Source organism: Catharus ustulatus, chromosome 7, assembly GCF_009819885.2.
Source record: "Catharus ustulatus isolate bCatUst1 chromosome 7, bCatUst1.pri.v2, whole genome shotgun sequence".
Lineage (NCBI taxonomy): Eukaryota > Metazoa > Chordata > Aves > Passeriformes > Turdidae > Catharus > Catharus ustulatus.
Window position 1 is genome coordinate 33,028,419 of NC_046227.1, and position 22,195 is coordinate 33,050,613.

The window sequence follows — 22,195 nt, forward strand, 5'->3', positions numbered from 1 at the left end:
TATCCTGCAAGATAGTCCCTTATGTTTATTTATAGGAAGACTTTTTTTTAAAACCCAGAAAAGCCTCATGGCAGGAGTACAGGGTTTTATGCATCAATTGTATGATGAAAGCAAGGCAAATGTTGTGTTAACTGAGTACAATTCTGATTTTGTTTTATGCTAATTAGGGGATATCCTTGTCCTTTGGGGCAATTTGATAGTTCTTTTACTTAGCAACTTGCCATCTCTCTTCCTACAAGTGTCTTCTTTCCATACTAGCACAAACCTTGAGCTTCTCTCTGTTTCAGAGCTGAAGTTCTCTGAAGCCTTTCTTTGCCTTTTGCCCAGCTGTTTGGGTCTTGTCAGGATTTACCTGTCTTTGTCTCCAAAATATGTGATGTGATACTTTTGAATAGATAAATGATTGGGCAGATTCTCTTATTCTTGAGTTGCCTCCATGTCCAAGGGTGAAACTATTTTTCCATCAGTCATCCTCTACTGTGTCATGGAAAATTGCTGTCACTGCTCACTAATGCAGGACAGCAAGTAACCATGGGCCACACTGTTCTTTCCCTCAGCATTACAAGGATATCAGTGATTCTTGGGACTGCAGCACTTGACTAGATTTGAAATTGAGACCTAATTTTGCAGAAGGGTAAAAAACTGAATGTCCTTAGAACACTCTTTATTCAGGTTTGTCATGTTGTTCATATCCTCAGAAATGCCCAAATGGCACTTCAGAAATAGAGCCCCTTCTCACAAAACCTTTCACACGTCTGAGTTTGCCATCTTGTGCCTGACCTGTTTTTATCCAGCTTGTTTAGACAGCACAGTGATGATAGAGGAAGGCATGTAACAGCTCCAGATCTTTACTTTGCATTTAGTATCTGTGATATGGTGAGATACTTTGGAAAAAATAAAGTAGGCAAATACTCCTACTGAAAACCTGGTTATTTATGTTTTTGATAAATGCTATCATACTTCCCTTTTTATTTTGCCATTGAAAATGTAGCATAGGACTTGGAGGTCTTAGAAGTTGTGTTGGTGGGGTTTTATCAAAGGCAAGAACCTAATCATTATTTTCATTATGCAATTATTTGGAAGACTTGCTGTCTTGAAATCCTGCCCATAATGGCTATAAATAGGGCTTTCATTAACACAGTGTTTTCTTAAGGCAGTAGAAGTCTTTGAGGGCTGCAAATATAAAGAAATTGCCTAATTTGCACTCACCAAGGATTGCATATTCTAAATTAGCTAGAAATTCTTTTCACAAGTGGGGAACATAAAGATGTTCTGTAGGAGCAAGACTTAGTAAATGCAGAGAAATTAGGACAGAGATAAAATTTATCTCTCTGAAAAGAGAGAAAATGTGCATTGGCTACCTACTGTCCTGGAATTCCAGTGGAAATGGGGTCATCCTCTGTGTGGTTTTGTCCAAGAAAAGGAATCATTGGATTGTACCCACCCATCTTCAAGCTCTAAGAGTGCAGCTGCTGTGGTGTCAGGGAATTTGGGGTTTGTACCTCCAGGCCAGGCCTGTGCTCACCTGAGCTGTCCCTGCTGTCCAGCCCTACCAGCTTTATTCCAGTGCTTCTCATCTGATGTGTGTGGTGCTTACTGCTCACAGTCACAGCTGGCTCTTGGGGGCTAGGATTTTGTTTGGACATCCTTAAAGTGCCACAGGAAAGCCAGGAGTCCACATCTGTCACAGGAGTGTTGGGCAGGGCAGTTGTTTGTGGATGAGAAGATTGAATATGATGGATGGGTGGAGTTATACTTGTCTCATCTGTGTGGGAAGACCTCCCTCCTACAGTGGCCTCCCAGCTCCCTCCAATATTGTTGGTGTTTAGTCCCAACAAACATTTCTTCTCTTTTTCTTCAAATCACTCTTAAAAATAACTGAAATGTGTGATTTACCTAATTAGTGAGCAGTAGCTTGATGTGTAACTGAGTTGAATTCCCTCTTGTGCCCTGTCAAATCTGGAGCTGTGGTGTTTGCTTCCATATATTCTTTTGGCTTATGTACTGGCTTCAAAGCTTACAAAATTTTGCAAAAGATAATTGCCTGAGTATAGATTCTTTGGCCTCTTGTCAGTGAATTGAGGACTCTACTGACAGTCCTGATGTGACTTTAAATTTGCACTACTTGATTTGAACACACCTAAGCTGATTGAGGCTGGAGTAATTGATAGGAGCTTGGGAAATCATCCAGTTTTTGAAATTTAGTATCTTGGTGTAACAGCAACTTTGTCAGGGATGTGCAGTGCCAGCTTTCAGAATGCAAGGAATGCTTTCAGAGGAGATGATGGAAAGGAAAACATTTTGCATGAACAGAAAAACTCAAAGTCGCTGTGTGGTTCCAGGTGTGGAAACAGCAAAATTCAGAGTCTGAATGGTTCCAGGAATGGGAGCATTTGAACTGTCTTTGCTGCTCAAAATCTCAGCAAGCTTCCTTTAAAAAGCTGGTGGTGAGTTCAGTTAGTTTTCAGTGCAGCTATTTAAAATTCTGTTACATAGTGAAATGAGCTGAAATGAGCTCCCCTTCTGCTGTTCCTCAGCTAAGCTGGTGCAACATCCAAAATAGACATGTGGGACTTCAAGAAATGGAGAGAAAAAGCACTTCTGCTCATGGCAGAGCTCTTTGCTGTAGGTGAGGTTTCTTTTTGGCAATGCTGTATGTCCTGCTAAGAAGTTCAGGCACGTGATAGACATCTCCTGTGTGCTAAGGTGAGGAGAGCTGCATTCATGGCATTTTCCACTGGAGTTTCTGTCCAGTTTCCTTTTTAAAGGAGGAAATACTGTCCATTAAAAAGCTTTTGGAATTGCATTACTGCTGTTAATTTCTCCTTACAAATATTAGACCTATGCTCACTGAAACCAGTTCTGTTAAAAGCTTGTCTATTCATCAGTTTTAGTTCTCCAGGGAAACCAGTACTTAAATTATGTGATGCCACTCTAAATGTTTCTATTCTTGTGCTACTGGCACTGAGGGTTTAGTTAGTTTTAACTGTGCAGTTAACAAATCATTAAATGCTTTTGTTGATTCAAATGTACCTTTCAGCTGTGCATGCTGTAGTAAAAGCCTGGTAATTTTTTTTAAGGAGGGGGATTGAATAAGGGCTTAAAGAACAACAGAATAAGGGCTTTGGGAAGAAAAAGCAAATTATTGCACAATACATTACTAAAATGGCTCTGGGAGGAGGAAAATCATATCGATTCATAGTAAATTTCTAAATGAAAAAAAAAAAAATCAGTAGCCCATTTTAAAATATACTGTAGGTATAGGTCCCAGGGTGAAAGAAAACCCTTATGTTTTAAGCTGTTTATGATAGGTCTTCATCTGTTATCTGTTCCCTTGGTAGAGGCAGTGCTTTCCTTTTTTAATATCGTGTTTCCAGGTAGGTTTCAGGAATAGGAAGAAAATTTAAAGCCATGCCATGTTGCCAAGGAAATAAGGAAGCAAGAATTGAAAGTGTAGGAGCTGGCTGAGACAGTAAACTGCATGGATGCCACAGAACAAGGATAATTCTTGGTTCCTGTAGAAGTGCTCTGATATCTATTGTGATAAATGAAGAAGGGAAATCGAGGACAAGCCCGATGGAAGTGGGAGAGCGCTGAATCCGTCAGCCCAAAGCATCTGCTGTTCCTTTCACAGATCTGCCCGTGTCAGTGCTAACTGTCAAAGCTTTCTCTTGTACAGACTTTTGCATTAACAAGCTTGTGCCACTGAGTTAATGTAACCCTTCTCTGTTGTGCCTGTTGCCAGCGGCCAGCGCAGTCCTTTGGACAGACGGCCAAAAGGTCCAAGGTACGGTAGCCCGGTGTGCTGGCATGCGGAGGGAGCCCTTCATGCTTGGTGCAGCTTTGTGCAAAGTGCCTTTAGTTTTATTTTTTTGGCATTGTAGCTTTGTTTTATTCTGTTGGATTTTTGTCTTGCCTAGTTGTCTGCTTTTGTGATTTGCCTTTATATTTTTGGTGGCTTTTTATTGTTACGGAGAGAAACACTTTCCCAACATTTTATTTATTTTTTTTTTTTAGATGTGCTCTATTGTGCTGGTAGTGCCTTCAAAAGCTGCAATTGCTTGAGTATTTTCATCCTAAATGGAATTATTTATTCTATTGAAAACATTAAAAATGCAGTTTTCAGCCATTTTGTTTTTCATATAATGAATGAAAAAGATAATGGCTTATGGTATATTTATATTATCTTTTATAAGCCATAGATTTTAATTTTACATACTTTCCTTTAGTCAAACACAAAGTTAAAGTTAGTTCGGAGCCTTGCTGTATGTGAAGAATATCCACCACCTCCCACAGCTGAAATATCACAGGACCTCCAGGTAAAAATCACCTTACTGAAGTTTCTGGAACAATTTCAAGTAACTCATTGTTCAAAAGAAAATCTGTTGGCTGTTCTTTGAATATGTGGACACCATGTGGTTTTAATTTTTTTTTAATACTGAATTTAATAGAGGTGATAATATCAGGTGCAGAATTTGCTGCTTTGTTTTTCTAAACTGTTCTAGTTGATATCTGTGGACAGAAAGAAGGGGCTTGTCAGTTCTTTTAACTTTTTAGTCCAACAGTACCCTTGAGGGGCTCTTTAATCTGCTTAAGTGCTGTCTGCAATCAGTAAGACAGAAACATTGTGATTAGTATGGAGCCTAATTTATTGGCTTTGTATATTTTGAAAATGGAAACAGTTGTGATTTCTGGTGGTGTAACTGAATTCCTGCATATTAGTCCCAATTTCTGGTAGCTGTGATACCTGTCTGAGGTATGTCTGAATTAATCTATTAAAATTATAGAGCACACTTACAGAAGTTCCTGCATGGAACAAAATATGTAAAATTCCTTTGGAGAATTTACACAAAATCCAAGTTTGCTGACTTCACCTCCATACCAGTCTGTATTTTCAGAGCAAAACCTTACTGCTGGCTTTAGTTCTGTGCATGAGTGAAGGCCATCAAAATGCTGGTTTTGTTCATGCCTATCAAAACAGAAATGGGCCCTTGCTGTTATTGAAAAGCTTCTGAACTGTGCTTTTATGAAAATTCTCACTTTGGTTAAGAAGGAAGCAGTAGAAAGCAGGGTGTGAAGAGGTTTTGCTGGAGAGGTGATAATTCAGTTCTGAGGAAATACGGACATTGAGAGCTCATGTAGGTTTTTGTCAATCTAATTAAAATTTTTTGAGGTTTGGGGGGGTTTTTGTTCCTTTGGAAAAATAAGAAAATAGTATTTTTGTAGGCTTTTGCTAATATACCAGAATTTGAAGTGTTGACTAGAGGAATTCAGAAACCAGGCCTGTTACCATGATGAAAATCTAAATCATAGTTTGGAATAGGTTGCAGAGTAAAGGATTAAAAGCCTACAGAAGAGCTATTGATGTTTACAATGATTTACAGTCCTTTTGTAATGTTTCCCATAAGATAACAAAATAGAGAGATCTGGTCAGGCTGAGTTGTTCAGGCTGAGCAGTGGGGTTTAACTTTCTCAGTCTCTGACAGAAGCCTGATCATCCATGGTATATTTCCAACATGAGACAGTATGATTTTCCAACCTCCAGCACTACACAAGACCATGTGATGAATGGTTTAAAGTCAGACATTTATAAGGTGCCATTTGTGGCAGAGTCCTCTGGGAATCTGTCCTAGCTCTGTGCTGCCAGGTGGCTCTTGAAAGGAACCCTTGCAGCAGCAGGAGGGATGTCAAGGCTGGTTCTGCAGAATGAATTGAATTGTGTGATAATGTAAGTTTGTACAAAAGGAATACCAAAAGCAGATTGCCTTAAGAACAAAATTAGAACTAGCTGTGAGTTTTCTTTGGAAGCAATAATATAGAAGAAATGGTTTATGAATCCCAATAGCTGTGCAGAGAAATGATTGCGAGAACAGATTTAGTTCTTCCCTGGAGGGTGGAGAAATGTGTTGGAGAGTTAGAAGTGGGAAGTTACAAGTTCTGATGCTGGAGTGCACATCCTGTGGGGCACAGGTCTCCCACAACCCTCTGTAAAACCTCACACAGGCAATTTCTTCACCCACTTTGCCTCCTTTCCCAAACTACATTAGGGAAAGCATGGAAAAGCTCTTCATAAGTGCCACTGAGCCGCTTCAATTGGGACTAATGTGCCTCCAGCCCCTTACTCTGAAGCAGTAATTGTGCTTGGGATGTGTGGGAGGTCCAGTGGCTCAGAAGAAAGAGCCTGCCTTGCTCAGGTGTCTCTGGAAGCGGGATAATCACCTCTGATGCTTCCCCTTCCTGGAAGAGTCATTGCTCCGTTGTATCAGTGATTGCAACTAAAGAGTGGCTGCCAATTTAGTGTTAGTACTTAATATGGATTTTAAGACACAGGACAAATTAAATTCAGGATAATGTTGCTGGTGATAATTGAAGAGCCACAATTTTCAGTTATTAGAAAGTGTTAGCCTTGATTGGATGAAAAATATCCCCAAACTCACAGTGCTCTAGTTAAGCATGTATAACTCCATGCTCTTGTCTGTGACTGTTCATCAGTCACCCCTTCACACCAGGAGCCTTCAGCAGGGTGAAATTCCTCACACAGGTTGGTGCAGGAGGCACTTAGCAATGCACCACTGGCTGCTTCTCCTCAGAAGGCTGTGATGGAAGAGGGTGACAGACCAAAGAAACTGTCCTGAGCAAATCAATTTATTTTCTGATCTATGTTTCTGTTTTCAATTGCAACATGAAGCAAGATCCTTCTTCCTTAGAAACCTAGATAAGAGCCTTGCATATTTTTAATCCTTGTTAAAAAGCACTGGCAGCCCTTTAGTAAAAGATGCTGTGAAAGTATGAGCTTAGACATTTACTGTGAGAAGAAGAACATAACTGTGATATGTTTGATCTTTTATCTTTGTAACACTAACTGGATATTCTCTTGCCATCATTTGTGTAAACATCAGGTTGTTCTGACTCTATGTTCCAATACAAAGTACAAGCACTAGTAAAGGGTGATCCAGTTCAACCCTTTTTAAGGAAGAGCTGTGTTCATGTGAATGACAGTTGTTATTATGAGTAACAAGTAAATAAACCTTCAGAAGATTGAACTTTCTAAGCAAAGTAAACTAACCCAATGGGGGAGGGGGGGAGTGGGAGGAGAAGGCAAGGGGCTGTAATGTTAATTTCTATTGACTCATGTGGGCTTTTCTGGTAAAAAGCCCTTTGAGAAATATTCTTACCTTTTCCCCAAATGTGTTAAGGCGGCAGGATTGATCAAGTTTTGATGGTCTGGGGTGTTTTCCTGTTTGTTTGGCTTTTTCTTGTTTAAGCAAAATTTGGTGACAATTTCCTCTTCTACAATGGGTGATCAGAGTTTGGGCAAGGAGTCTGTTCAGTCCAAATGCCAGCAGAGACCTGCTGCAAACAGGGTGGAATTAGGAGAGTTTTATAGGGGAAGAGAAGTTAAAAGATTTTTTAGCAGCTTTCCAGTCAAGTAGGTCATATTTAATTAGATGCTTCAGTTTTTATAGCATGAAATCACAAGAAAGTGCCCTTTGGTACCCAGTTCTGGTGTATCACACTTTGAAGTAGAGCTGGTGGTAGTAGCTGTTCAGATGGTGATTCCTTTTTTAGCTCTTGTTAGGGAAGGAAGTAAGAAAATGATTACTTGCTGAGATACTTTGACTAAACTCTTGCTGTATGCATTACTTGGAATGAGTTTAGAAGTTGCAGTCACTTTTTTAGTGAAGAAACTTCAGATTATGAAAGATTCTTTAATTTACTGATAGTTTTGTGGAGTGTTATTGTAACATGGAGGATAGCACATTGGTGAATCCAAATCAGGAATAATTTCTTAGCAGGACAGAAACATTTCTTTCTCAAATAAAGGTTGCACAGCATTTTGTAGTGACAAATAAATTGTTCATTTGAATTAGACACAGGTTTATGAGCAAGGAATGCAAAGACTTGTTCTGGACTTATTAAGATTTGTAGCAAAGTGAATTCTCAGGACTAGGAAAGAATCAGATGAGAGAGTTCCTTGCTGGTGACTGGGGATGGTATTTATCAGATGTGGTTATAGATCCTGTCCAAAGCTGAGAAATCTTCATTCACACTGAGATGCTGTTTAGTGGCTGTTCACGAATTAGGAAGTCTGGAACATATAGTGTGGGGAAAAGTCATAATGAAAGGGAGAGCTGGTAAAACTCTGTGACTGTTTTTTCCCCTCATCTGAAAAAGCTGTTGCCCAAAGCTGCAGATGGGAAGTCCTGCTGGAGCCAAGGCTGGGTGCTGCAGGGCTCCCAGCGTGTGTTCCCCAGCACAGGCAGGAGCGGCTGCGGGCTGCGCACGTGAGCAGGCTCCAGCCTGGTGGATCCTGGCTAAATTTAACTCTGGCTGCATTCCACGGGTGAGATCAGGGCTGTGCAATGACACAGGAGCAGAGCTTAGCACAAGAACCTGGATGTGGTTAAGAATGGGTTTGGAGGGAAGAGTGAGGACTTGTGTGGGAAAGGATTAAGGTGCAGGGCAGGAAGGATAGGCAGGAGTGCATGGGGGCAGTTCTCTGGGTTGGGAAGGATTAGATGTTCTCTGGAATGTGCAGGGGACAGCCTGCACTCAGTTGGCATCTGGGGGAGCAGAACTGACATTGAGGGAGTTAAAAGATGCCAGGGGAGTCTGGCTCTGAGAGGACTTGGCCACTGCTCCCATGGGAGTCCCTCAGGCACAACGACTCCACTGCTACTGAACTCCTCTGGCTGGCTGAAATGTGTTGGTCCTCCACTGCCAACCTCCTGAAACAGTAAAGGGGCATGAAAAACAAACTGCACTCTTGCACTGTTCAGGGTATTTAGGGCACCATTGTGTCACTAATTTCAGAGGGAAACTGTTTGCTGTATTTGAGAAACAGGTTTTATGATAGTTACCTACTGGTATAAAACCACAGATTTTTGAGGTGATTGCACACAAAGCTAGTCTGTCAAAATACACAGGAAGTTATGAAACTAAGCCTTGATGACAGGTCTGCAAACTTTGCCTCGATATATTGTACTGTAAATATTTCCCTTTTTTGTGGATCTGGAAATTCTGGTCCGTCTTAGAAAGTTTTTTGTTTTTTCTTGGTATGAACCAAATCAAGACTTGAAACAAGATTTTAGAGTAAAGAACTGTAAAGAATGGGGAAGAAAAAACCAATATGAATGAGACATGACTTAAAAATAGAAACACTATAAAATGAATACATCTGAAAAACCGGAATATTTTCTTAGCTGAATGGAGTAAGATACTTTGAATTCACTTTGCAATGCCATTCAGGGCCTGGAAGTGTGTGTAAATTCTAAAATGTCTGTGATCCTTTCTATAGTCTTTCCATGCCTTCTCTGTACTTTCTGATTTACTGATAAACAAATTTGTTGTGTGGTCACATGGAACACATGGAATCAGAATATGAAAACAATTTTGTTGTTGTTGTTGCTTCATTATTTTGCAGGTAATATAGTACAGAACAGTTCTCCTGCAGGTATTGTTTGAAATAATGTGTGGTGACTAATTTTTACTTTTTGACAGGAGAAGATTCAGATCCAGTTGTCACAGTCTTTTGAAAAAGAAGAAAAACCTGCAAAAGATGAATCAGAAAAGGAAAAATCCAGTGATAAACTGTCCAGAAAAATGTTATCAAGAGGTTTGCTATCCCTCCTTGTGCTATTGCTTTATTTTTTACATTTTTTTTTGCAAATGAAGCAAATAGATCAAATGCCTTTGAACTGGTGAAGGAAATTGGTCCCTGAGGAAAGAGAGCTTTAGAGACTTCATCAAACACTGCAGCAAGTTGTTTTCCTTTCTGTCCTGACTGTGCAGAGCAGCATTAATAAACAGCTGTGTTGCCTCAGTTGTGTCCAAGTGTTCTTTAAGGTGACTTTACAAGTCAGTGGAAGCTCTCCTGTGTGTTCCTGGGCTTTGTTGTAACAGGAATTGTGAAACTGAACTGAGAGCTCCCTTTGTACTATTTCTGATCGTCATTCACCAAGCATCAGTGTTCTCCTTTGTTTATTTTACTTTTGATAGTATCTAGAATTTTTTCAGTCAAGTTTTGGACTAAGGGTAAAACTATATAAATAAAAAGGACAAGTATTTAAATATTCCTGCATTCTGGATTAAAGCTACAGTCTACATGCTGAAAATCTTTGGGTTTTAATCTGAAAGAGAGCTGTGAAATGAGTGACATAAACCAGTTTTTGTCTGTGCTGTCTAATGCCTCCTAGAGGTAGAAGACTTTATGCATTTATGTTAGCAAATAATTTTACAGCTCTTGCTTTAAATACCCAGAATTTTTGATTACCTAAATATCTTAGATCAGACAGGATACAGGAATTCTTTAGAGCTGGAATTCTTTTTGAGACAAGTGGCACTTGTCCATCTCATGTCCCACAATTCCATAAGGCATTCCTTGTGTGGAATGTCAGTGCAGCTTATCCCAGCTGGCAGCCAGGTATTTGTGAAATAAAAAGCACTGGGATGAAGAACTTAACCTGCATTTGTAAATCTCTGTCTTTGAAATGTCTTCAATACCACCCCCAAATACCCAGCAGGTAATGATGGGGGGTTGAGAGCAAAGTGACGAAATGCCTGTGCTAGAGGTGGCTGTTCTGAATCCCAGCACTCTCTCCTCTGAAGGTTACTTCTCAATATAGGATGTGCCAGAATAGAAAATTATGGAATTTTAGCATCAGTTCTAGTAATTATAACTAAATCCTTGCTCACTTGCAAATTAGAAAAATTGAAATACATAATTATTGAGTCTTGATGTTTTTACCAGGGATGGCCTTTTTTTGCCTTGTCCTGTTCAAAATCAAAAATTATTCTAAACCATAAATGCTCAGACTTGCTTGGTTTCATTTAAACTTTCTGGACAGCTGGAGGAGCTGGGACCTGAAAATAAGTTTGAGTTGTGCTTAACTAAGTTGAGACTAGGCTAACACATAAGTAGTTCTTGGAATAAATAGTTCTAGTTCTAAAAATACTGTTCCAACACCTGTTGGTTTGAATCCTAGCACCTGGAACCTGAAGGTGCTCATGTAAGGGGAGATTTGGGGTTAAATCATTCCTTTCAGGGACAGATTTTAGGGGATGGTATGTAACTGAATACTTCTTTCACTGAAATCAGAAAGGAGGGGGAAGGTTGAGATTTCTTTTTGAAAACATCTAAACATGGTGTTGTGCAAACAAAGCCCAACAGAACAAGGATTTTTAGTAATGCAAAGCACCACCTTGTGAAGGTTAAACTGTGGCATTCTGAATTACAAAATTTCTTTGGGCAACATGCAGTAGTTGAGTAGATGGGCTGCTGCTGCTCCACAGATGTGGGGCAGTGTGGGATAGGGAGGAAATGTGGCAGGCTGATGGAAATCAGGTCTTAAGGTGATTGACCTCCTTTACAACATACAGCCAGTTGTTATCAGTGGTGTTACTGAAACTTCTGTATTATCCTTGAATTAGGGGATAGTGGGTGGTGGTGGGTTTTGTTTTGTTTTGTTTTTGACTGGTGGGCCTTTTTCCTGGAAACTGGAAGCATTTTTTGCAATAGTGTACTTACTGGTTTTATAGTGTTGATCCATATCTAGTATGTTCAGCAGTAATTGGAAGACAGCTTCTTCAGAGTGTAATTTTGCTCTCTTCCTCCTCACCCTTAGATTCCAGCCAGGAGTATACAGATTCCACTGGTATAGATCTTCATGAATTTTTAGTAAATACATTAAAAAACAATCCCAGGTAAGAATCAATAATGAATCAATAATGTCAACTTCCTTTATGTTTTTCTTCTTGTTGCCTGAGGTGTCATGTTACCTGTTTTGTTTTTTTGTTTGTGAGTTTTTTTTTTCCCCTGCCCCTCTCATATGTCTAACCCTCCATGTCAGTTATTCAGGGTGAGATTCTGTTGCACAGACTAAAACACCACTGTAATTGGTATGATTTTTTTTTTTTAGCAAAGGTTCAGGACATTCATGTGGTTTAAATGCTTTTAATGCTTAATATGCAAATGATGTGTTCAGTCTATGTGCAGTTCTCTCCCTGAAGAGGCTTCAGTACATTGTCTGTAAACCTTGTACTGTCTTAGCACCTGCTTGTTAGAGACCAGACTGCCTTCTCTGACTCTCATCTGTCTTGCACTGAATTTATTGATAAAGGCATTTATTTAAGCTGTACCATATATAACTGTAGTTAGAGATTCTCATTCTGCACACCAGAAACCAAATCTGACCTAATCTGAGTCCATCATTTGTTAGCAGCAGAGCTGACCTGGTTCTGTTGCTCTGAGGTTTGCAGTCTGGCCCTGTCTTGTTTGTTCTTTCCCTCCCTGGGGTTTTGTGCTGGCTTTGTGGCTGTAGTGCAAGGCAAGAAATTAACTTGGTGCAATTGTGCTCTGCCACAAAAGCTGTTTCACTGCTATTTGTTACTCATTCATATTATGGGTAGGACTTCCAATGTGGTCATTTATTTGGATTCCATTTTATTCAAAAAAATTGTGACGTGAGCCATAATATGGCCAAAGCCACAGTCCTGTAGAGTAAAATTTGAAAGCATGGATCTCTGTGAGGCTCTTAGTAGGTGGTTCCTGTTTGAAGCCATGAAGCATCCCAGTGGAAATAAGGAATTGTAGGTGAGCATCTCCAGGGGTTTCCATGCACAGTGACTGGGAAGCTTAGTTATTTGATGTGCACAGATTATGAACTCTGCATCATTGGAGTTTGTTCCATCCTAATAGTTAATTAGAACCATTGCAAGAAGTTTCAAGAACAGTGTTCCTTTCTACCACCTTGAGCTTTAGCTTTTTTGTATTTCTAATACATCAGTAGATTGCCACATGTGCCTGCTTTAAGCCCTTGATTGTTGGTGATGTGCACCATCACTTTCTCAGTGATGCCCTGATGTGCTTCACAATCCAAGGGCCAGCTGAGGCCTCTGCACATCTCCCTGCTCACACCAACCAACAAGGAACACCCTCAGCACTGCTTTTCCTCCTGAAGCCTGTCTTCTCCATGACTGCACTTCCTGCTGAGCCTCCTGGGCAGGGACTTCTTGGAGGATCTGTGTACTCTGATATCTGAGGGCAAAACAGCATGTTTTACCAGGCAGGCTCAATACAAAATGCCAAAAAAAGTATACTTTGTCCTAAAAATTCTGCATTTGACACCTGCTGGTCCTATTTCCAGTCTGCCACCATCCTTTGATCACAGCTCTGATCTGTGTATTCTTAAGATGAATACAACTGCAGTTATTGGAGTGTCTCATATGTGAGTTGCTGTGTTTTTATTTTCAGGGACAGAATGATGCTGCTGAAATTAGAACAGGAAATTTTAGATTTCATTGGTAATAATGAGTAAGTACTGTACTCTCATAGGAAAAAAGCATTCAAGAGTGTTCCTGTTTATTTAATAAAGCTACTATTCCTTTCTTCCAGAGTACCAAGAAAAAAATTTCCCCCAATGACATCTTACCATAGAATGCTGTTGCACAGGGTAGCTGCTTACTTTGGATTAGAGCACAACGTGGACCAGAGTGGGAAGTCAGTCATAGTAAATAAAACTAGCAATACAAGAATGTAAGTGTCAAAGCCTTGAAAAACATTTTGATATGTAGCTCTAATGCCTGGGATATGTGAGGCTGTAGCAGGTGAGGTCTGTCTCCTCTCTGGGAGCAGGCATCAAGGAGAGGTAGTTGAGAGCTCTTTACTGTTCATGTTTTTGCTGCTTCATGTTTGAATTCTTTTGGGGTAAGAAGGATATTATCTCTAAGTTAAGAATATTTGTTAACTTTCTGGCAGAGATGCACTGCTAATTTTGTCTCTGAAATATGAATTTATAGCAACTGTTTATTTGTTTAAAGATTTACACCAGTAAAGTGTACAAAGTGCATTCTTTGTTTCTTTTGGATAGCAGAGCCAGCTCTTATCTCAGAAAGGGGTCATTTCTGATTTGGTGAAGGGAGGGGACTTGCACAACTGTGGCTTTTGTGTTGTAAAATTCTACTGGGAAAATTCAGCTGTTAAAGTTCTTCTGTTGGAATAATGTTGCTTACAGATCTCTCATGGCCTTACAAATAAATATAGCAGGGAAGACAGACATCAGTGGAAATGTCAACCAGGTTAACAAGCCATGGTGTGCTGCTTTACTGTGAGGGCTGGGGAGTTCTTGGAGAAACCCCCAGGAAAATCCATATTGCCAAGAAGGTAGCACTGGGGCCACAGCAGCTCTGAAACCTGTGTGGAATTGAGGTTTTCATTCAAGGGACCCAGCTGTTCTCTCCATCCTCTGCACTTGCTCTGTCTGCTCACTCTCTCTCAAAAAGACAAAGGTCTAATGTGTTGACATATTTATGCCACCTAGTTTCTAGTTTTAACTTAGAGCATTTGCCTGACACTGTTTTTGTTGATCTTGAAGGTGAAAACGGGAGTTTACAGTGCCTGCATCCTAATCTGTGTCTAGGTACACTCTTTACAGCTTTGGGAGAAAAAAAATCTAATTATCCACCCTGTTTTAGTGTCACTAGGACTGAAATGATATGCCACACTGAAATTTCCCTTAAGTAAACAGTTTCTCCTCAGAAGTTTAGAAATATTTATAGGACCTCAGTACATGTTGAATACTTGTATTATGTATGTGGTTTTGCTTTGGCTGTACAATCTATATCTAAATTGACCTAGAAAGCCAAACATTTCAAATCTGTTGCCTTTGCATCTACCAGCATCTCTAAACTGAAGCTTCAGTCTAGCACTTCAACTGTGGAATAAGAATTAATAAAGGATTGTTTCATTTTCATGCTTTTAAAATCTTTTTAGACCACATTTAAATAGCTTGTGACCTCTGGAAGCCCCTGTAGATGTAGTTACTAATTAGCAGGCATTTCATCTAACCTGCAGACATAAAGATTCTTGATGTTTTCAATATTCTTATTTTAAATCACTTTGGATATAAAATAAGAATTTAGAAAGAAAACCTTGGAGATCTGCTCCATGTGGAATAAAGCCAAACTTACCTTTTCCTCATAGGCAGGTTCGCGGCTCCCTCGCCGAGCAGGGATGTTGCTGACATCAACCACCCAGTGCACACTGGCACGTCTCAGTGGAGTGGGAGTTGGTGATTGCAGGGCAGTAAATTCAGAGACCTTTAAAAGAAAGAGGTAAGACAGTCTAAAGGTTCTCTGAAATGCCTGCTAATTATGTTTGGGCATCCAGTACCCAATAGGTAGGGCTGGCTGTTTGATAGAAAAAGCTCCCCTGACTCCATCCAGAAGTCCTAGGTAATGATAAATAACAAGAGAGAAGAGCATACATTTATTCTGTCCTCTGTTACATAAATATTTCCTGATTGTCTGAACTCTTCTCTTATGATAGCAGTAGTTTTATTATTCAGGTACTTGATATCTCTCTTTAATAATAAGGATTTGCAAAATACCACTTTTTCTTTTACAAAGTAGATAAAATACCAAGCAATATTTATAATCTGTTGCTTCACTCTCTCCCTGGGACTATGTAAAGCTCTTGCTTGCCTGCATTATTCTTTTCTTCTCTTACTCATTTCTACTTAATTTTGTTTTAGAAGTTTCTAAGTTTCAGTGCTTTCTCCTCTACCTTCTTTCTTCTGTTTTCCCTTGAAATGAACTCTGAGGTATTGCGGCTCTAGCAGCAAACACCTGTCTCCACTTCCATGCATGCCCAAAATCCATTGCATGGCACCAGTTGGGATTCAAAAGCACTTCTGATTCCCCAAGGGCATGTGGTTTGCTTCCCACATTAATTGGGAGTTGCAGCAGAAGCTTTGAAGGAGGAAGAGGTTTTTAAAGGCAGGTTTGTTATGCCTCAGGACAGGACTTGTCATGGGTGCACCTCATCTTTTCCATTGCCCAGACAGCCAAAATCTTATTTCAGTTAAAATATTAAGCATATTTTAAATAACTTTTTAATATATTCCAGTTTGTTCCGCTGTGTTTACAGTAGTTTACAAAATGATAAATGTTTTCTTTGTAACAACTTTTCTCAGACCTGACCAAAAGTTTTGTGAGCATATAAAGGACGAGAAGAGCGATGACTTCCAGAAGCGGTACATCCTTAAGAGAGATAATTCTAGTTTAGATAAAGATGACAACCAGGTAAAGCACATGTGGCTTATTCCTTCCACTTGCTGTGTTTGTGCATTCTAACTGGTTTTTTTCCTGTGTAAATTGACTCTGTACCACTTAATTTAGATGAGAATACGATTAAAAGATGACAGAAGAAGTAAATCCATAGAAGAGCGTGAAGAAGAATATCAGAGAGCTAGAGAAAGGATATTTGCACAAGATGTACGTATCAAAACCAGGCTGGCACTGCTTGCTATGAACCCTCCACACACATACATGCACAGGTGGCTTTTCTAGGAAACCTTCTGTTCCTGAATGACACAGGAGAGTGTGGCCTGAGTGAGTTTTAAATGATATTGCAGTTACTGAGAAATCTTCTGTTTTCTCTAATTGCTACTGTATGGAATTCAGACAACCCAAGAATTACTGAGAGTCCTCTCTAGCATTGCCTAGTGCAATGTGTTTCCCCCCTCTGCATTGTTTCACCCCTCACTGCCATTTAGAGTTTTGGTACTGCAGCCATTTCAGTTGCGCAGAGCAATAATTAAAAGAAAAAACCCAAGCAAATTAAGAAACAAAGAAACTCTGTTCTTGCTTGTATCTATAGCAACCACATCATGAGTAAAATGATTTGAGGTTCCATATGTGAAATTCCTGTCAGGAATCTCAGAGTCTGATCTCCTGCCTGGAGATACCCTGCAGGACAAAATTATAGGCTACAATTCAATTGCAACTAGTGATTATATTGAGTAAACAGAACAAATATGTCTTTAAAAATATGTGTTACTTTTAATAATCCGCTTAACATTTATCTATAACTCTTGCACATTCAAAACCAGATTCTGAAGAGAGTAATGAGCTCTTGAGAGGACAATTTTTTTTTGTCCACCTTAGTTGCAAACAAGAAGAATGGACTTTTGGATATAAAATTTAGTTTTCCTTTTGCATCTTAATTTACCACGTATTACACCCTTAGAAGCTTTGTGCCAGATGTTGGGAGTCACAGTCAAGGACAACATAATTTGAGTCAGGAGCAGTGTTTTGGTTCTGTTCTGTGTGCTCTGTGCATACCCAGCCTGGTACCCAGGGCACTGAGCAGTTCCTGCAGCAGCAGTGGCCTCTCCCCCTGCACCCTTCCCAGCAGAAGACAAGGCAGCTCAGGTGCTGTCACAGCCCTGGGAATCACACAGCAGCTGCAAGTGAAGAAGGCACCAAAGCCCAAGAGAAGAACTGTGACTTCAGAAAAAGTCTATTAGAAACCTACAGAGCAGCATTTTAACAATCCTCATGCTGACTTTGATTTCCTACACACAGGCCTTTTTATACTGTCTTGTTTTCTCATGGAAATTAATTCTCCAAGAGGTAAAGTTTTTCAGGCAGCTTAATATAAAGTGGGTGCTGTAGAAGTCTGTGTATGATGCAGAAGACTCCAGATTGCTCTGTTTTGTAGTAGGGGTTCTTGATGCCATTCATATTAATTTCTGCACTTCTTTGCCCCTCAGTCCCTGTGTTCCCAAGAGAATTGTTTCACTGATAAAAGGTAAGAAAACTTGCTGTTTAATTCTGTTTTGTCTTCCTATTTTCTTAATAAATATTAAGCTATCTTATTAAAATGTCAACAGAATCCAGGAGGAAGAAACTAATAGTACACAACAAAGACGACAGATACTTAGGTACTCGATGTTTCCTTTTAAAAAAACAAAACTCAAAGTATCCTGCATGCATTTACCTTTCCTTTCTTTTTTTTTGTTGTTTTGTGTTTTTTTTTTCTTTTTCCTTACTTTGCAAGCGCTGCCTGTGCTAAAAGTTGAGTTTGTAACTTGCAGAATCAATAAGGAGGCATCGGGGAGATCGGCCAACAGCCACCAGAGCAGCACGGAGACAGAACCGCGGCCCTGGAGCAGCACGGACTCCGACAGCTCCCTGCGCAACCTGAAACCCGCGGTCACCAAGGCCAGCAGCTTCAGTGGCATCTCGGTGCTGAGCCGGGGGGACAGCTCTGGCAGCAGCAAGAGCACGGGCAGGCTGTCCAAGACAGGTACAGCAGCCTCTGGGGGCTGAGCTGGGTGGGTGTGGCTGGGTGGGGAGCTCCTTGCATCCCATTCCCTTGGGATACAGGGGCTGCAGACCCAGCCCTAGAGCCCAAATGGGACAAATGGGGTGAACACTTCTGGCTTTGGAAGAACTTTCAAGTGCATTGTAGATGGCTTGAAGTTCAATGCCTTTCGTGTCATGCAAAGGGTTTGAAAACGTTTTTTAACAGAAATATTCTTGTATAAAATACTTGGAGTTCAGCTCTTTGCTCCTAGTAGGGCAAAGCTGCATTGCACGGTCTTAGGAAACTTCAGTGCTATCCTTCTAGCTCAGATACAACAGCATTAAAGCCTATGAAGTGGCTTTAATAAATAATTATTTATTATATAATAAGTTATTTTTATAGTGTTCTTTCTTTTCTTACATTAAAATGAATATGGCTGAAATGCTTACTTAATTTTTAGATGCTGAGGAATGAGGTCAGTGAAACAAAGTGTACTGTTTAAGATTCAAAATAGTTGGAGAAAAACACTCGTGAGAGTCAGGGTTTCAAAGGGTGTTAACTTGTAATTAATGGGAAAACAAAATCTCAGAAAATATGGGACTGAATCTTCTGTGGGTCAAAAATGAAATTTAGTAAATATTTGTATTTCAAATGCCAACATAATTTGATTCAGTTGCTAATGCGTGGAGAATTTTGATGCTTGTAATACATGGGTGGGTTACTGGTGGCTGCTTCAGAATTTGCAGAACTGTAAAAAAAGCAGAATATAATTGCTTGCCTTATTAATATTGCCTTTGATCTTACTTATAAAACTGGTTTCTAATGAAGATCTGTTTTCAAATTTTTTGCTTTTCACCACTACCTTTTAGGTAAATGGCCACACTGCTATATCTTAATGCAGTAAAACAATAATAAATTCTATTTGTCTATTGTATACTTGTGTAAAACAACCCAAAACATTTCAAGGTACTTGTACTATAAAATTGTGCCATCATTTGGAGTTACTCCATTTAGCAGTGTAGTGATACTATTTGGCACAGCTTGAAAAGAAACTGCAATCTGACAATAAAATAGATTCTTAGAAGTCTTAGTTGGCTAAATTTCAAGGATGTAAATGGATTCTTAAAATTTTTGCTGGAAACTTTATTTTGGCATTCTGAGAGTTTCTACATTGCAGGTTTGGAATGCCCACCATGATGCTCATGGCTCCATGCAGTGCCAGGCTGTGGTGATTTGGCAGGTGTTGAGCTCGGGTTTGGTCACACTGTTCAGGGATGTAATTGGCTCTGGTTCCAATGGCTTCAGCCTCATTTCTCTGCATAATCTAGAAGTGGAAATTAATCCAAGTAACTCTGCTCAGGCGATGATAGTTTTACAGAGCTGGGATGTGCTGTCTCACCCAGTTTACAATTAATAGCTTTGATTTCACTTCATTTGCAATAAAAAAGGCCAGTGCTTCAAGCTATGCTCCCTTTGTAAACACAAACTGAAGGGTTACAATTAGCAACTTTCATAAGGGATTGCAAAGTAACTTCAAGCAGCACATAAATTCCATCAGAGTAGTTTTTGAGTCTTGCTTTTTCTTCTAGATTGTATAGAGGCTGCCAATGAGGAGTTTGTAAATTTAAACAGCTATATTCTGTTTTCAAGTACTGCAAGCATCATACATTTCTTATTAAGTCTTGATTAAACTGTGTACCTAAAGCTTCAGGTGTCAAGTGACCTGGGAACAGCAGTTCCACAAATGTTTCCATACTGGATTTTTGGAATATTTCTTTTAGCTGCCTTGGCTCTCAGGAAGCTCAGGGTCTGGTTCTCCACTGCCTTGCAATGTTTATAATAATTCATATGTGTAAAATGAGTACTGATTTCAATTGGCTATTTCATACTCCTTTGGAATTTGAATTGTTGCACAAAGCCAGGCTAAAGCTCCATCTTACCCTCATTCCATTTTTTTTCTAGCTCTGTTCTTCAGCCTGCAAATTGTCAGAGTTAGTGTTGAGGGTGATTTTAGTGTAGTGCAAATTGTCAAGCAGGTGAGTCAGAGAAGATCTGAGCCCAGCAGTGGAAAGAGACTGGTCCTTGCTTTCATGCAGGCTGTGTGTGCAGGGCATGAGGCTTTAGCTGGGAGTCCACAGGGACAGTGGGGCCCTGCAGCTGCATTCCCTGCACAGCTGCAGGAGCTGGGACTGGGAGTTCACTGCCTCAGTGCATCCAATTCACCATTTTGGAGTAATGACCAATCACTTCCATGAATTCTGGAGCTACAGAGATGCATTTTCTGAGCAGAAAACCAAGCTAGATACGAAAGCCTTACCTTGCAGTGCAAAGCAGTGCTGAATTGACTCTTGGTTCACAGAAGGGACCTTGCAATGCTATTCCAGGGGAGATGGAGGGGGAGTCCATTGGCAAGGCTGCTGTTGAATAATGTGCTTAATGCTGAGCTTTCAGGGTGAGCACTTACAAGTGTACGTTTTAAAGTGAGCTTGATGTTACTGTCTCCAGGTAAAACCAATTTCTCGTTACTCCTTTCCTAGGTTCAGAGTCTTCTAGTAGTGTAGGGTCCTCCACAGGTTCTCTCTCTCACAGCCAGCAGCCTCTTCCAGTGCCAGCTCTAAGCCAGCCCTCCCCTGGCACGCCTGCCGTGTATCCAGCTGTCAGCTCTAGTAACTCTCTTTCCTTTGATGGTGGCATGAGCGGCCAAGTGGCACCTGCTGCCAGCAGTAGCTTCTTTCTGCTTCCCTTGGAAGCAGCAGGCATCCCTCCTGGCAGTGTGCTGGTCAACCCTCAAACAGGTTGGTACATGCTTGGGGGTGTCTCTGTTACATGGGGGAACTTGGAAAGAAATGCACGAGTGTTTGCATAAGACTTCATGTCAGTATTGTCCTTTGTCCTTTGTTTTTCTCTGTATTTTTTTTAATGTGGTTGTGTTTGTTCAGTGCACTTAGTTTAACAAGGAAGCATGACTGGAGGATCAAAGGAATGAGTAAACACACATGATTTTCTTTAGAAGAATTATAACTTACATGTAACATTTTAATAAGTGACTTGCATAAAATATGAAAATCCTATGATTGACTGTCCAGAACACAGAATAACTTAATTGTTTTAGCTTTTTTCAGGAAAGGAAAATGTCTTTTTCAGTGCTACTATAAAACAATTTTAGTGAGGGGAAAGAGCCTGAGAAAGGATTTATGTTGACTTGAAAAATTATCTTTTTTTTTTTTTTTTTTTTGATGCAATGTCTCTATGCTCAAGGCTGAGTTAATACAAGTGAAAGAAAGGAGCACAGGATGTAATGCTATTTCTAAACTTCTCCTTGTCACTTTAAAACAGGATTAAATCAGTGTTGTTGTAGTTGGCCAATACTGGTATTTTTTAGTAAGTAGTAAGAAATTGTTACTTCATAATATAGATGCAAGGAGATCTGTAATAACTTGTCTGGATTAAATTATGAGTTAGCATTCTCTGGGCAAACTTTTACTTATAAATTAGGTAACCCTGAAAATTTTAATTTACCTTTCATGTAAAATATCTTAATTTTAGGAAATTATATATTTTAATTTTAGTACCATTATTTGTTTTCATTGTAGAAAATAAAATACTTCAGGATATATTTACCATCATTCTGTAGATGGACCTGATTATGTTTGAATATAACTGCATGTGATGTTTGAAGCAAAATGTTTCTCATTGGTGTTGTTAAAACAATCATGTAGTAAATTTCTTTAACTAGAATATGTAACATTGGAATAGTTAAATTCATCCTTTTCCTTAATATGAATCAATTGCCAAAAATTGGGTTACAAATGAGTGCTGCAAATTTTCATAGCTAGCCATTGGACTTGGAGCAGAATGTATTTTCATCTTGGAGCTAAGTTCATCAGTAGTCTTCCATAATTATGTCAATGTCTTCTATAAGAAGAAGACCAAGAACACTTTGAGAGCAAGGAATATTTAGGTGTAGATAAACTTTGATTTCCCATGTACTCAAATCATCATATTCTGTAATTGTTCCTCTGGCTTTATTGTTCCAATGCTAGCCAAGCAGAGATTGGTTCATCAGAGTTTCTGACAGAGGATTCTATGCCTTGGTACTCAGGAAGA

At 39.7% G+C, this 22,195-nt stretch overlaps 1 protein-coding gene across 14 annotated transcripts in view; it reads left to right on the forward strand.

Annotated features, from left to right (window-relative positions):
- R3HDM1 (R3H domain containing 1) overlaps positions 1–22,195 on the forward strand; it is a 77,439-nt gene that overhangs the window by 32,453 nt on the left and 22,791 nt on the right. For 10 of the 14 annotated variants that reach the window (XM_033064774.2, XM_033064771.2, XM_033064776.2 and 7 more), the window contains 12 exons: positions 3,746–3,787; positions 4,230–4,319; positions 9,502–9,616; positions 11,625–11,703; positions 13,253–13,312; positions 13,394–13,534; positions 15,972–16,080; positions 16,177–16,272; positions 17,553–17,590; positions 17,673–17,723; positions 17,877–18,088; positions 20,626–20,883. In XM_033064774.2, the coding sequence (XP_032920665.1) occupies positions 3,746–3,787; positions 4,230–4,319; positions 9,502–9,616; positions 11,625–11,703; positions 13,253–13,312; positions 13,394–13,534; positions 15,972–16,080; positions 16,177–16,272; positions 17,553–17,590; positions 17,673–17,723; positions 17,877–18,088; positions 20,626–20,883 (1,291 nt within the window). Of the gene's footprint in view, positions 1–3,745; positions 3,788–4,229; positions 4,320–9,501; positions 9,617–11,624; positions 11,704–13,252; positions 13,313–13,393; positions 13,535–14,980; positions 15,112–15,971; positions 16,081–16,176; positions 16,273–17,552; positions 17,591–17,672; positions 17,724–17,876; positions 18,089–20,625; positions 20,884–22,195 lie in introns of those variants that run through there. The other 4 variants (XM_033064782.2, XM_033064779.2, XM_033064785.2 and 1 more) reach the window with 4 other exon arrangements.